Source organism: Hippoglossus hippoglossus, chromosome 7 (genome assembly GCF_009819705.1).
Source record: "Hippoglossus hippoglossus isolate fHipHip1 chromosome 7, fHipHip1.pri, whole genome shotgun sequence".
Lineage (NCBI taxonomy): Eukaryota > Metazoa > Chordata > Actinopteri > Pleuronectiformes > Pleuronectidae > Hippoglossus > Hippoglossus hippoglossus.
This window is the reverse complement of record NC_047157.1, coordinates 25,741,240-25,752,043: the sequence shown is the minus strand read 5'-3', so window position 1 is coordinate 25,752,043 and position 10,804 is coordinate 25,741,240. Positions and strand designations below refer to the sequence as shown.

The window sequence follows — 10,804 nt, the reverse complement described above, 5'->3', positions numbered from 1 at the left end:
CCTAGGTCTGGCGCCGGTAACATTTGCATTGAACTCGTGAGTAAAGACAAAGATTAATGAAGTATTCTCATAAAACCACAAATATGAAATAAAATCACAAACCAAACAACCATTAGAAATGAAGCATTAACTCAAACTGGCTCCAGCTCTGGTTTGTTGTGAAGGATTTTATATTTATAATTAATGTCAGATGTTAATGAGTTTAACAGCTGCCAGTCACCGAGCTCCTGGTTTCTCTGTCTTTGTCTTTGGAGACGCTGAGTCCGTTGACATGTTTGAAGACAAAACTGAGAAAAACTCAAATGAGTGACGCTCTCAGATGAAGTCGAATCACGGCTTGTCGAGATGTGACAATCACTCCACTGAAGAGGCTTTTTGTGGAGAGAGAGCCATTAGTCCTGACTGGAAAATGACATCTCAGTAACACGCTCTTTAATATTTCATGAGGTGTTTCTTCGTGGGGAAGGTTTCTGTCGTTCATCTTCCGGGTTCACTGACATCAGCACGATTCAGTCAGAACTCAGTTCAGTGGTTCATCCTGCAGGTTAAGTGACTGTTTTAAAATCGATGAACTAATCTCTCCTTCTCCTCTTCTCTCTCAGACCTGGCTGAAGAACTACGGTTACCTGCTGCCTCACGACGTCCGCACCTCAGACTTGCGGCAGGAGAAAGCCATGCAGTAACCCCCCTCTCCGTTTGACGGAGAGGGGGGTTACTGCACACACTGCACACACAGGAGACACACACTTTGACTCTGATGAGCCCTGGACGCTGGGCAACGCCAACAACGACGGTAAGCTGCTTCATAACTTTGCGGTTTCCTTTGTGCTCCGATATGTTATTTGTCAAATCGAGAAATTTAGAACAAATTGGATTCATTTCTTTGTCCTGTGTTAGTGACTGATTTCAAGAAAAAAGTGTAATCACATGACACCAGTACTGGCCTCTCCTTATTGGCTCGATTGATTCAATCTATTTAGTTTGGTCCATGTACCATTTGTTAACATGGAGGAGGAAACAGGGTTTATGACCTATACTGCAGCGATGGGGTGACTTTGTTGGTGTGGTGAGATTAAGTCACCACAATTGTAATCCAGGTAATTCGTAGATTGGACGATACTAATCGTTCTTTATATTAATACTGATGATGGTGGGATGATCACATTCTTCAGTTTAATACAAAGCATTTGAAATGTGAAGGTTTTTTATGTGTGAGCAACAGACTGTTTAGTTATTGGATGAAAAACGTTTCACTTTGTAGTTTTTTTTTTTTCCTTCTATCTCAGTTTGACAAATGACTTGTGCCACAATCCCTCTGTTTGAGAGAGAGAGAGAGAGAGAGAGAGAGACAAACGAGAATTAGCTTCGATAGACACTTTTATTACCACATACGTCATTTCTTGTTACTTTTAGCACCTTGATAAACTGCGTATTTATCATTATATACTGATCAGTAAATCATCCATCAATATTGAAAAAGAGACCATATGAAAATCCAGTGCATGATGCCACCTCTCTGGCAGGCTCACAAAGGAACCCAGAATAAAAGTCTCAGATTACTCTGAATCTTTTAACTGAAATTTAAATAACTAAGTTTATTCTGCAAAATGCTAAAATTGCGGAATATTTAGAAAAGTAGAAATCATAGATTCTTATGAATTACCTTTGTGTAATACAAATACAAAGGACAGGAAATGATTCAAAAGTTCGAAGTAGTGTTTACTCCTTTGATCTTTGGAATGATTTCATAGGAGTCAACACTCCTTTGACCATAATGACATCATCATGTATACCTGATGTGGCGGTACTACACTTTATTTACTTGCCAACCGCCGAACAAAGACGAAGAGGAGCTTATATTCTTAAGCAAGATGGCAACAATGAACAGGTTACCAAGAAACACCCAGGACCACCGGCTCCGATATGAACAACATTATCCAGGCAGACATGAGGTGTCGACCTTTAAGGGGGAGAGTTCCCTTTTTGCAGCGACAAGCGCTAATATTAAGCAGCTTCAGCAGGCCCTTGACTGTATGGAGGAAAAATACAAAGCAGAAAATGCAGAGAAGGAGATCCTGAAAACATTACTTCAGAAGCTTATCACCATTTCCCAAAATGAGCCCTCCATTCAAGAGATCGCAGAGGGACCATTCGTTCAAAGGAAGGCAGAGCTTTTAATGGAGCTAGTATCTCAAAAGAAGTCCATTATTGAAGAAAAGAACCAAACTATTCTGTGTCTCAACACTAAGATCACAGAGTTAGAGCATGGCAACAACCAGCTGAAGCAATCAGCCTCCTGTCCTTTTCCACCTGCCGAGAGCCACCCAGTTGACTTTGACCAGGAAAAGCTCCTCCACAAACAAATCCAGGACCTCAAAGAGCAGCTTCAAATGGAGCTGAACAAGTCTGCGGCTTCTGCGGATATAATCAAAGTCATGGAGATGCAGCACCAGAACTTGATTTCTAATATAGAACAATTTATAAATACTTGCAGAGTTAAAAAGTTGAAGCTCATAGATTTGTCTGAAAAAGAAACGGCGGAGATCATGGAGAGAGTTATTGTGAAGATGCAAAAGGAAAACATCCAGCAGCCCCAAACATCAGCACATCTGGTTGGAATTAATACTATGTGTCAGGCCTTTAGTAATGTCTCAAATCAGCTTCAAATGAGCTTTGAAGGATTAAAGAAAGATATTGCATTCAATGAAAACATATCACAAAAGATATCTGATAATGAACAAAAGATCTCTGATTATGAACAAAAGATCTCTAAGGATAAACAAAGGTTCTCAGTGTTTGAAAAGAAGATCTCCAACGATAAACTCAAGCTCTCTAAGTATGAACAGAATATCTCTGAGTACAAACAGAAGATCTCCAAGGATACTCAGAAGATATCTGAGTATGAACAGAAGATTTCTGACTACGAAAAAAAGATCTCTAAGGATAAACAAAGGTTCTCAGAGTATGAACAGAAGATCTCCAAGGATACTCAGAAGATATCTGAGTATGAACAGAAGATTTCTGACTACGAAAAAAAGATCTCTAAGGATAAACAAAAGTTCTCAGAGTATGGACAGAAGATCTCCAAGGATACTCAGAAGATATCTGAGTATGAACAAAAGATTTCTGACTACGAACAAAAGATCTCTAAGGATAAACAAAGGTTCTCAGAGTATGAACAGAAGATCTCCAAGGATACTCAGAAGATATCTGAGTACAAACAAAAGATCTACAAGGAGGAACAGAATATCTCCAAGGAGGAACAGAAGATCTCTGGGTATAAACAGAAGATCTTTGGGTATAAACAGAAGATCTCCAAGGATGAACAGAAGATGTCGGAGTATGAACAGAAGATCTTGCAGGACAAAGACCATGAATTCAAATTCTCAGACCATAAGCCAAAGGTCTCAAATCATGAGATAAACGGCTCAGACAATGAATCAGAGAGCACTGATGCATGGGACTCTAAATCATGGGACCTTGAATCTGAGGTCTCAGACAATGAGGTGCCAGAGACCCATGATCGATTGGACGAAGAATTTAATTTATCAGACCTTGAAACTGATGTCTCAGATGATGAACCAGAGGTCAAAGTTGATGAACCGGAGGTCTCAGATGATGCATCAGAGGTTTCAGACCAAATGCCAAAGGTCTCAAATGTCGAGCCAAAGGTCTTAGTTCATAAACCACCCATCCCACCCAATAATTCAAAGGTCTCAGCCCACAGGCTTAAGGTCTCAGATGATGAACCAGAGGACTCAGATGTTGAACTGGAGGTCTCAGATGATGAACCAGAGGTCTCAGATGGTGAATCAGAGGTCTCAGATGTTGAACCAGAGGTCTCAGATGGTGAATCAGAGGTCTCAGATGTTGAATCAGAGGTCTCAGATGTTGAATCAGAGGTCTCAGATGTTGAATCAGAGGTCTCAGACAGTGAATCAGAGGTCTCAGATGATGAACCAGAGGTCTCAGATGGTGAATCAGAGGTCTCAGATGTTGAATCAGAGGTCAAAGTTGAGGAAAAACCAGAGACAAAAAAGAACAGAAAAGGGTGGAAAAGATTTACACATTTCCTCAAACCATGGAAGTGGGAGAAAAGAAACCGAATTTGATCAATAGTCCGAAGAAGCCTTTGGGGGGGATGAGACGAGTTACATCTTCAAGCATCTCCAGCCAAGCCGCCGCTTTCACCGCCTCTTGGAGGACCTTGACCTGGTCTTACATGATGCTTGCTGCTCTGGGTTTGTACCCTAATGGTTGATGCACTTATTGTAAGTCGCATTGGATAAAAGTGTCAGTTATATGACATGTAATATAATGACATGTAATATAATGACATGTAATATAATGAAATGTAATGACTGCAAATCTTAATTGTGACCAGACGCTCTGACTGTGCTTCTGTGGATTTTCTCTGTGTGCTCTTACAAATGATTCTATATTTTTTCAATCAATAAAAAACATATTTATTTAATTTATATCTTAGTATATTATGTACATTCCTGTATTGACACTTGTTTGCCACTGTTTCAAAAGGTCCGGCAAAAAGTGCTTTGTTTCAGTGCAAGGTTTCTTTTCCTCTTTATCCTAAATAGAAAGGAGATGGATGGGATGTCACTGCTCAGTCACACTTAGACTCACATTATAAAATCTAAAAAGACTAAAACAAAACAGATTTTTATAAAAACTGTACAAGATTTCAAAAAATACCAAAACCTTTTTTTCAAAGTTGAATGGAAACTTAAATGTCGTGAACAAGCAGAAGGATTTGATGTTTGATTGGTTGAAGTATGTGAAGTAGTTGAAGAATGCTGCAGCTTCACATTATCAGAGAGAAACAGCAAAGAAGCACAGAGTATAAGTAGAAAAGTGAATTTTATATGTGAATATGAAATCCAAATCATTTTTTGTCCTAAATTCAAGGATTAATTGAAAAGTAGAGACTTTAAAATAATTAAAACGTGATGTGGAAGCTGAAGATGGTTTATTCAGGACAAAATGGTGTCCCCATATTGGAGTAAAACATTTGTGTGTATGTATTTGTTTGTGTGTGTGGGTGTGTGTGTGTGTATTACATGTCACAAAACTCAAAACATTTGCAATTGATCAATATAATTATATTCAAATTGAATAATATAGCAAGCAAACGGGTGAAAAAGCAACTTCTACAGAAACAACATTCTACAACCAAATTCAATGGTTCATGGTCAAATGGACAGTTTGACCATGTTCTGTTTGTACGGCTTCTCCGGGTCGACAATGTTCCTCAGAGTACTTGTCAGAGACTCCACATCCATAGTTGTCACTTCAACAATCTCAGCTACTCCCCGTGCCCTCAGACGCACCATGTTGTCGTACTGGTCAAAGATGAGGGGGATGCCCAGGATGGGGACGCTTTGGTAGATGGCCTCGTAAATACCATTGGTGCCGCTGTGCGGGCAGCCACTTCACCAGCATGGTGTTGTTCCCCAGTGTGACCGGTCTCTTCCCGGTGTGTCTCCACACCACTTTCTGCGGGAGGTTGGCGAACGCTGAGGCGATGATCTCCGATATCTCGGGGCCGAGTTCGCTCAGCAGGGTCCCCAGAGTCATGACGACCACCCCGTGTTCACCTGACCTCTTCAGGAAAGAGGTCATGAAGGACTGGCTCTCGAGGTTTTGGGCCTGCTCCTGCTGGACGGTGATGGAGCTGTAATGGGGGGAGATTTCAGAGACGTACCAGCTGGTGGTGGAGCGCAGCACGGTGATTTGATGGCCCTGAGAATGCAGCGCCTCCACCAGGATTTTCATGTTCAGCCAGTGGCTCCCATCCACGGGGTAGACCAGCACTTTGCCGCCATCACAGCAGGAGGCCAGAGTCGCTGAAAACAGTAAGATGAACGCCAGAGCTCGATCTGACTCCATCACTGCAGAAGAAGGACAGAACCAGATGAAGAAACATCTGCAGCTCATACATGCAACAGAAAGAATCTGCACATTATCGCCATTATGTTTTAATGAGCGAGAGAAAATCCACACAACTACAGCTCCTGTAACAGGATTTATTTCTCAGTGACATGTCACGGCTCTGTCTTCTGATTAAGAACAGAGACACAATGTTAAATACCTACAATCCATTGTGATACAGAATATATATAAAATATCAAAATATATAGTAGGTTATTAAACTTGACATATCTGTGTCACCTCAAGTTTTGAGTGATATAAAGTAGGCAACTTTGTCTTTAATTTCCATTATAAAAACACATATATATAGTTATTGACAGTGTAGAGGTTGGCAAAATTCACACTTATGCAACATTAATGTTTTAAAATGTTAAAATAAGTTGAAGGAGAATTTTGTTTGAGTCCAGCTTTTTACTGCCTGCTGTCTGTCACCAGCCTGTAAAACAGGTCTAAACATCACTGCACCAGCTTCCTGTGTGTGGGTCAGTCCCTGCTTCTGACACCACCACCTCATTGACGTAGTTTCCTGGATTACAGTACGTGCAGGAACTTCAATGAAGTTAGCAGAGACCTGAGATGTGAAACCAAAAGAGACGATCACATTCACGAGGAGGAAGAACTGCAGCCCAGAAGATCATGAACCAAACCTCTTGTACTAGTGTCAAGCTTGATTTCTCCCGCAGATTCCTGCCTCCTGTTTTAATCTTGGTCTTCATCGTCGGCCTGGTTGCTAACGGATGGGGGTTGAAGTCTTTGCGGCAGAACTGGAAGAAACTGGGTAGTGTCAACGTGTTTGTTCTCAACCTGGGACTTGCAGATGTTTTGTATCTGCTCACGCTGCCATTTTTGATGGATTACTACTTCAGGGGGAGTTTGTGGATCTTTGGAGATACATTCTGCAAGATAACGAGATTCTGCTTCAACCTGAACCTATACGGCAGCATCGGATTCCTTACGTGCATCAGCGTGTACAGGTACCTGGCTATTGTTCACCCGATGAAAGTGTTGGGAAGAATCACTCCCACTCATTCTGTGACCATCTCAGTCCTTGTGTGGCTGCTGGTGGCTGTCCAGAGTCTTCCAGACATGTTCTACATGAAGACGTTTGGAAACCAAACTGAGAAATGCTACGAGACCACACACGACGCATTTGTGGAGGATTACCTGAACTACAGCCTGGGGAGGACCCTGACTGGGTTTTGTATCCCACTCCTCATCATGCTGGGCTGCTACGGACATATGATTATCACACTTTGCTCCAAAAACAACATCGACAAGGCCCGGAAGCAAAGGAGCCTGAGGTTGTTGTTCATTTTGATCCTTCTCTTCTCTGTTTGTTACATCCCCTATCACCTGTTCAAGAACCTGAATCTCTGGTCAATTGTGATATCTGTGATTGTGTGTAGTTCTGACCCAGTTTCTATCACTTAGAACAGAGGAAGGATTCTGTCGTTTGCCTCCTTAGAATAAAGTATAATCAGGTGAATGTCAACAGGCCCAGTGTTGAGATAAGACACTGAGGAGAAAGAAGGTTTGCGTTTCTGTTTACTCCCACATTGAGGAGGAGTGTAAGTAACAAGGAGGTGGAACAAAGAAGACGTCTTCTGCTCGTGTAATGTTTGACTGTACAGGCACATTCCTTCATGCACGACCTCTCATACACCAGCTAATCTGCAGGGGACGAATTTGTCCAAACCTGTGCTCAGGAGACAGAATGAATAATATCTCTTGTTCTGTTGAAATCATAGTAGCTGTGGACGGTCTGGCAGCTAAATGACGGAGTTTGATTCTGATTGATCAAAGACACACAAGCATCAGAGAACTCACACAAACAGCTCCTATCACCTGTTAAAGAACCTGAATCTCTGGTCAAGAGTTCTGAGCAAACACAGGAAATGTCACAATTGGTCCAACGGAGTTTACATCGCTCATCAGATAGGTCGTGGGCTGGTGTGTCTGAACAGCGCCCTCAACCCTCTGGTTTACCTCAATGCACGTAAAGACTCCTGCTCAGCTTTGACAGCTGCTCGTCAAGCCATCATGCGCCCGTTCATCACCACGGTTTCTACGGTGTGAAGGAAAATCAACAATTGCATCATCTGTATTTCACTGGATCGAGCTACCCACTGTAACATATGCCCTTCTTAATCTGTGTTTCAAATTGCTGTTAACACGCTAAAAATAAAACCTCAGTTTCGACTGTTTCTGTTTTATTCTGGTGGAGGTTTACGGAGAGTTAACAGCAAGTGTTGCTGTTGCAGATCTGTTGTAGTTTTAAAAAACAGGAAGTTGACTGAATGGGTCTTTACAGGATGCTAATTGTAGATAAGTTTCACATAAAAAAAAAACATTTCTGCTTGAACATCAGAGCCGTGCACTGTATTCAGGTCAGGACGCTGCAGCCGCTCGAGTCTGTACCAGGCTGAGACTGTCAGGGACAAACTGCACAAAGGTCAACGAATGACCAACAAACTACGTTAGTGAAGTAAATTCATTTGATTTGTTTAGACTATAAAAGGACAACTGCAGATTCAAGTGTCAGTATTTACACTCAAATTTATTTTATAACCCACGTCAATCAGACATTTGCATTTCCAAATTGAATGATTTGTTTTTGCGTCACACACTCAGCTGTAAATAAAGACTTGTCATTGTGCATTTGACGAGAGGATTGTACCATTTTAGGACATGAACATCTTCTGCTCATGTTCAGGTTGATTATTTGAATTAGATTTATTACTTAAACCTCTTTATACTCCGTCGTACATGCCAGAGTCATGTGGGAGTATTATGACATCACATGACATCATGATGTCATGTGACCTGGCTCTGTTGATTCCTCTCCCTTGGCCCCACCCCTGGATATGAAGTGTCCTCCCCAACGCTCGCTACGTCATCAGTTTTTTCATACTTCATATAAGAGTAATGAACGTTACTCGTTACTCTCACTCTGACACTGGCGTGAATAGTGATTTCCCTGAAACACTTGTCACAGCGATTCAGTCACATTTTCATTTTCTGCTGGATTATAATAGATAATAAAAAACAATCATGCTTATTTTGCAAGATTTCGTTCTTACATTTGTGAGGATTTTATCTGTGGTGGCACAGGAGGAGGAAATGATTTCACACCCAGATGTAAATTGAATTAGGTCACGTGCCTGCAGCTGAGCTCTGAGAGGACGTCCGGCTGCTCTTCACACGTTGTCTTCATACCTGCCCTCGTTTCCTCCACTTGTTCAGTGTTGTGTAACAGATTCAGAACATTTTACTCCACAGTGGGAACCACATTTAGTTTTAGGGCAGTTAAGTCATTTCCATCTTCACCAGAGGGATCCCTGGTTATATTGTATCTCAGTGGGACCTTCCTGGTAGAGTAAAGTAAAGTAGTCAGATATTTTTTTTGTTGAGACAGTCAATCTGACTCCTTTTGTCTTTGTTTTTCTCTCCTCCTGTTTTTCTTTGATTCTCTCCATCAACTTATTTGATCCAACGAAGAAAATTACATTTTGAAATTGTGTGTGTGTGTGTGTGTGTGTGTGTGTGTGTGTGTGTGTGTGTGAGAACCTCTCAAACAACTTTACACTTAAATTATACTTGACACTGATGTAATGTTAGTGACTGATTTCAAGAAAAAAGTGTAATCACATGACACCAGTACTGGCCTCTCCTTATTGGCTCCTTGTCAAATTCAATCTTTTCGATTGATTCAATCTATTTAGTTTGGTCCATGTACCATTTGTTAACATGGAGGAGGAAACAGGGTTTATGACCTATACTGCAGCGATGGGGTGACTTTGTTGGTGTGGTGAGATTAAGTCAACACAAATGTAATCCAGGTAATTCGTAGATTGGACGATACTAATCGTTCTTTATATTAATACTGATGAAGGTGTGATGATCACATTCTTCGGTTTAATACAAAGCATTTGAAATGTGAAGGTTTTCTATGTGTGAGCAACAGATTGTTTAGTTATTGGATGAAAAACATTTCACTTTGTAGTTGTTTTTTTCCTTCTTCTATCTCAGTTTGACAAATGACTTGTGCCAGAATCCCTTTGTTTGAATAACCAGAGAGAGAGAGGCACAAACGAGAATTAGCTTCGATAGACACTTTTATTACCACATACGTCATTTCTTGTTACTTTTAGCACCTTGATAAACTGCGTATTTATCATTATATACTGATCAGTAAATCATCGATCAATATTGAAAAAGAGACCATATGAAAATCCAGTGCATGATGCCACCTCTCTGGCAGGCTCACAAAGGAACCCAGAATAAAAGTCTCAGATTACTCTGAATCTTTTAACTGAAATTTAAATGACTAAGTTTATTCGGCAAAATGCTGAAATTGCGGAATATTTAGAAAAGTAGAAATCATAGATTCTTATGAATTACCTTTGTGTAATACAAATACAAAGGACAGGAAATGATTCAAAAGTTCGAAGTAGTGTTTACTCCTTTGATCTTTGGAATGATTTCATAGGAGTCAACACTCCTTTGACCATAATGACATCATCATGTATACCTGATGTGGCGGTACTACACTTTATTTACTTGCCAACCGCCGAACAAAGACGAAGAGGAGCTTATATTCTTAAGCAAGATGGCAACAATGAACAGGTTACCAAGAAACACCCAGGACCACCAGCTCCGATATGAACAACATTATCCAGGCAGACATGAGGTGTCGACCTTTAAGGGGGAGAGTTCCCTTTTTGCAGCGACAAGCGCTAATATTAAGCAGCTTCAGCAGGCCCTTGACTGTATGGAGGAAAAATACAAAGCAGAAAATGCAGAGAAGGAGATCCTGAAAACATTACTTCAGAAGCTTATCACCATTTCCCAAAATGAG

At 40.9% G+C, this 10,804-nt stretch overlaps 1 protein-coding gene across 1 annotated transcript; it reads left to right on the top strand.

Annotated features, from left to right (window-relative positions):
* The first annotated feature begins 6,564 nt into the window (after positions 1–6,564).
* LOC117765056 (P2Y purinoceptor 1-like) lies at positions 6,565–8,022 on the top strand. Its single transcript, XM_034591292.1, has 2 exons — positions 6,565–7,322; positions 7,839–8,022. Exons 1-2 carry the CDS (start codon positions 6,583–6,585, stop codon positions 8,020–8,022), a joined length of 924 nt encoding a protein of 307 aa, XP_034447183.1. The 5' UTR covers positions 6,565–6,582.
* The last annotated feature ends 2,782 nt before the right edge of the window (positions 8,023–10,804 follow it).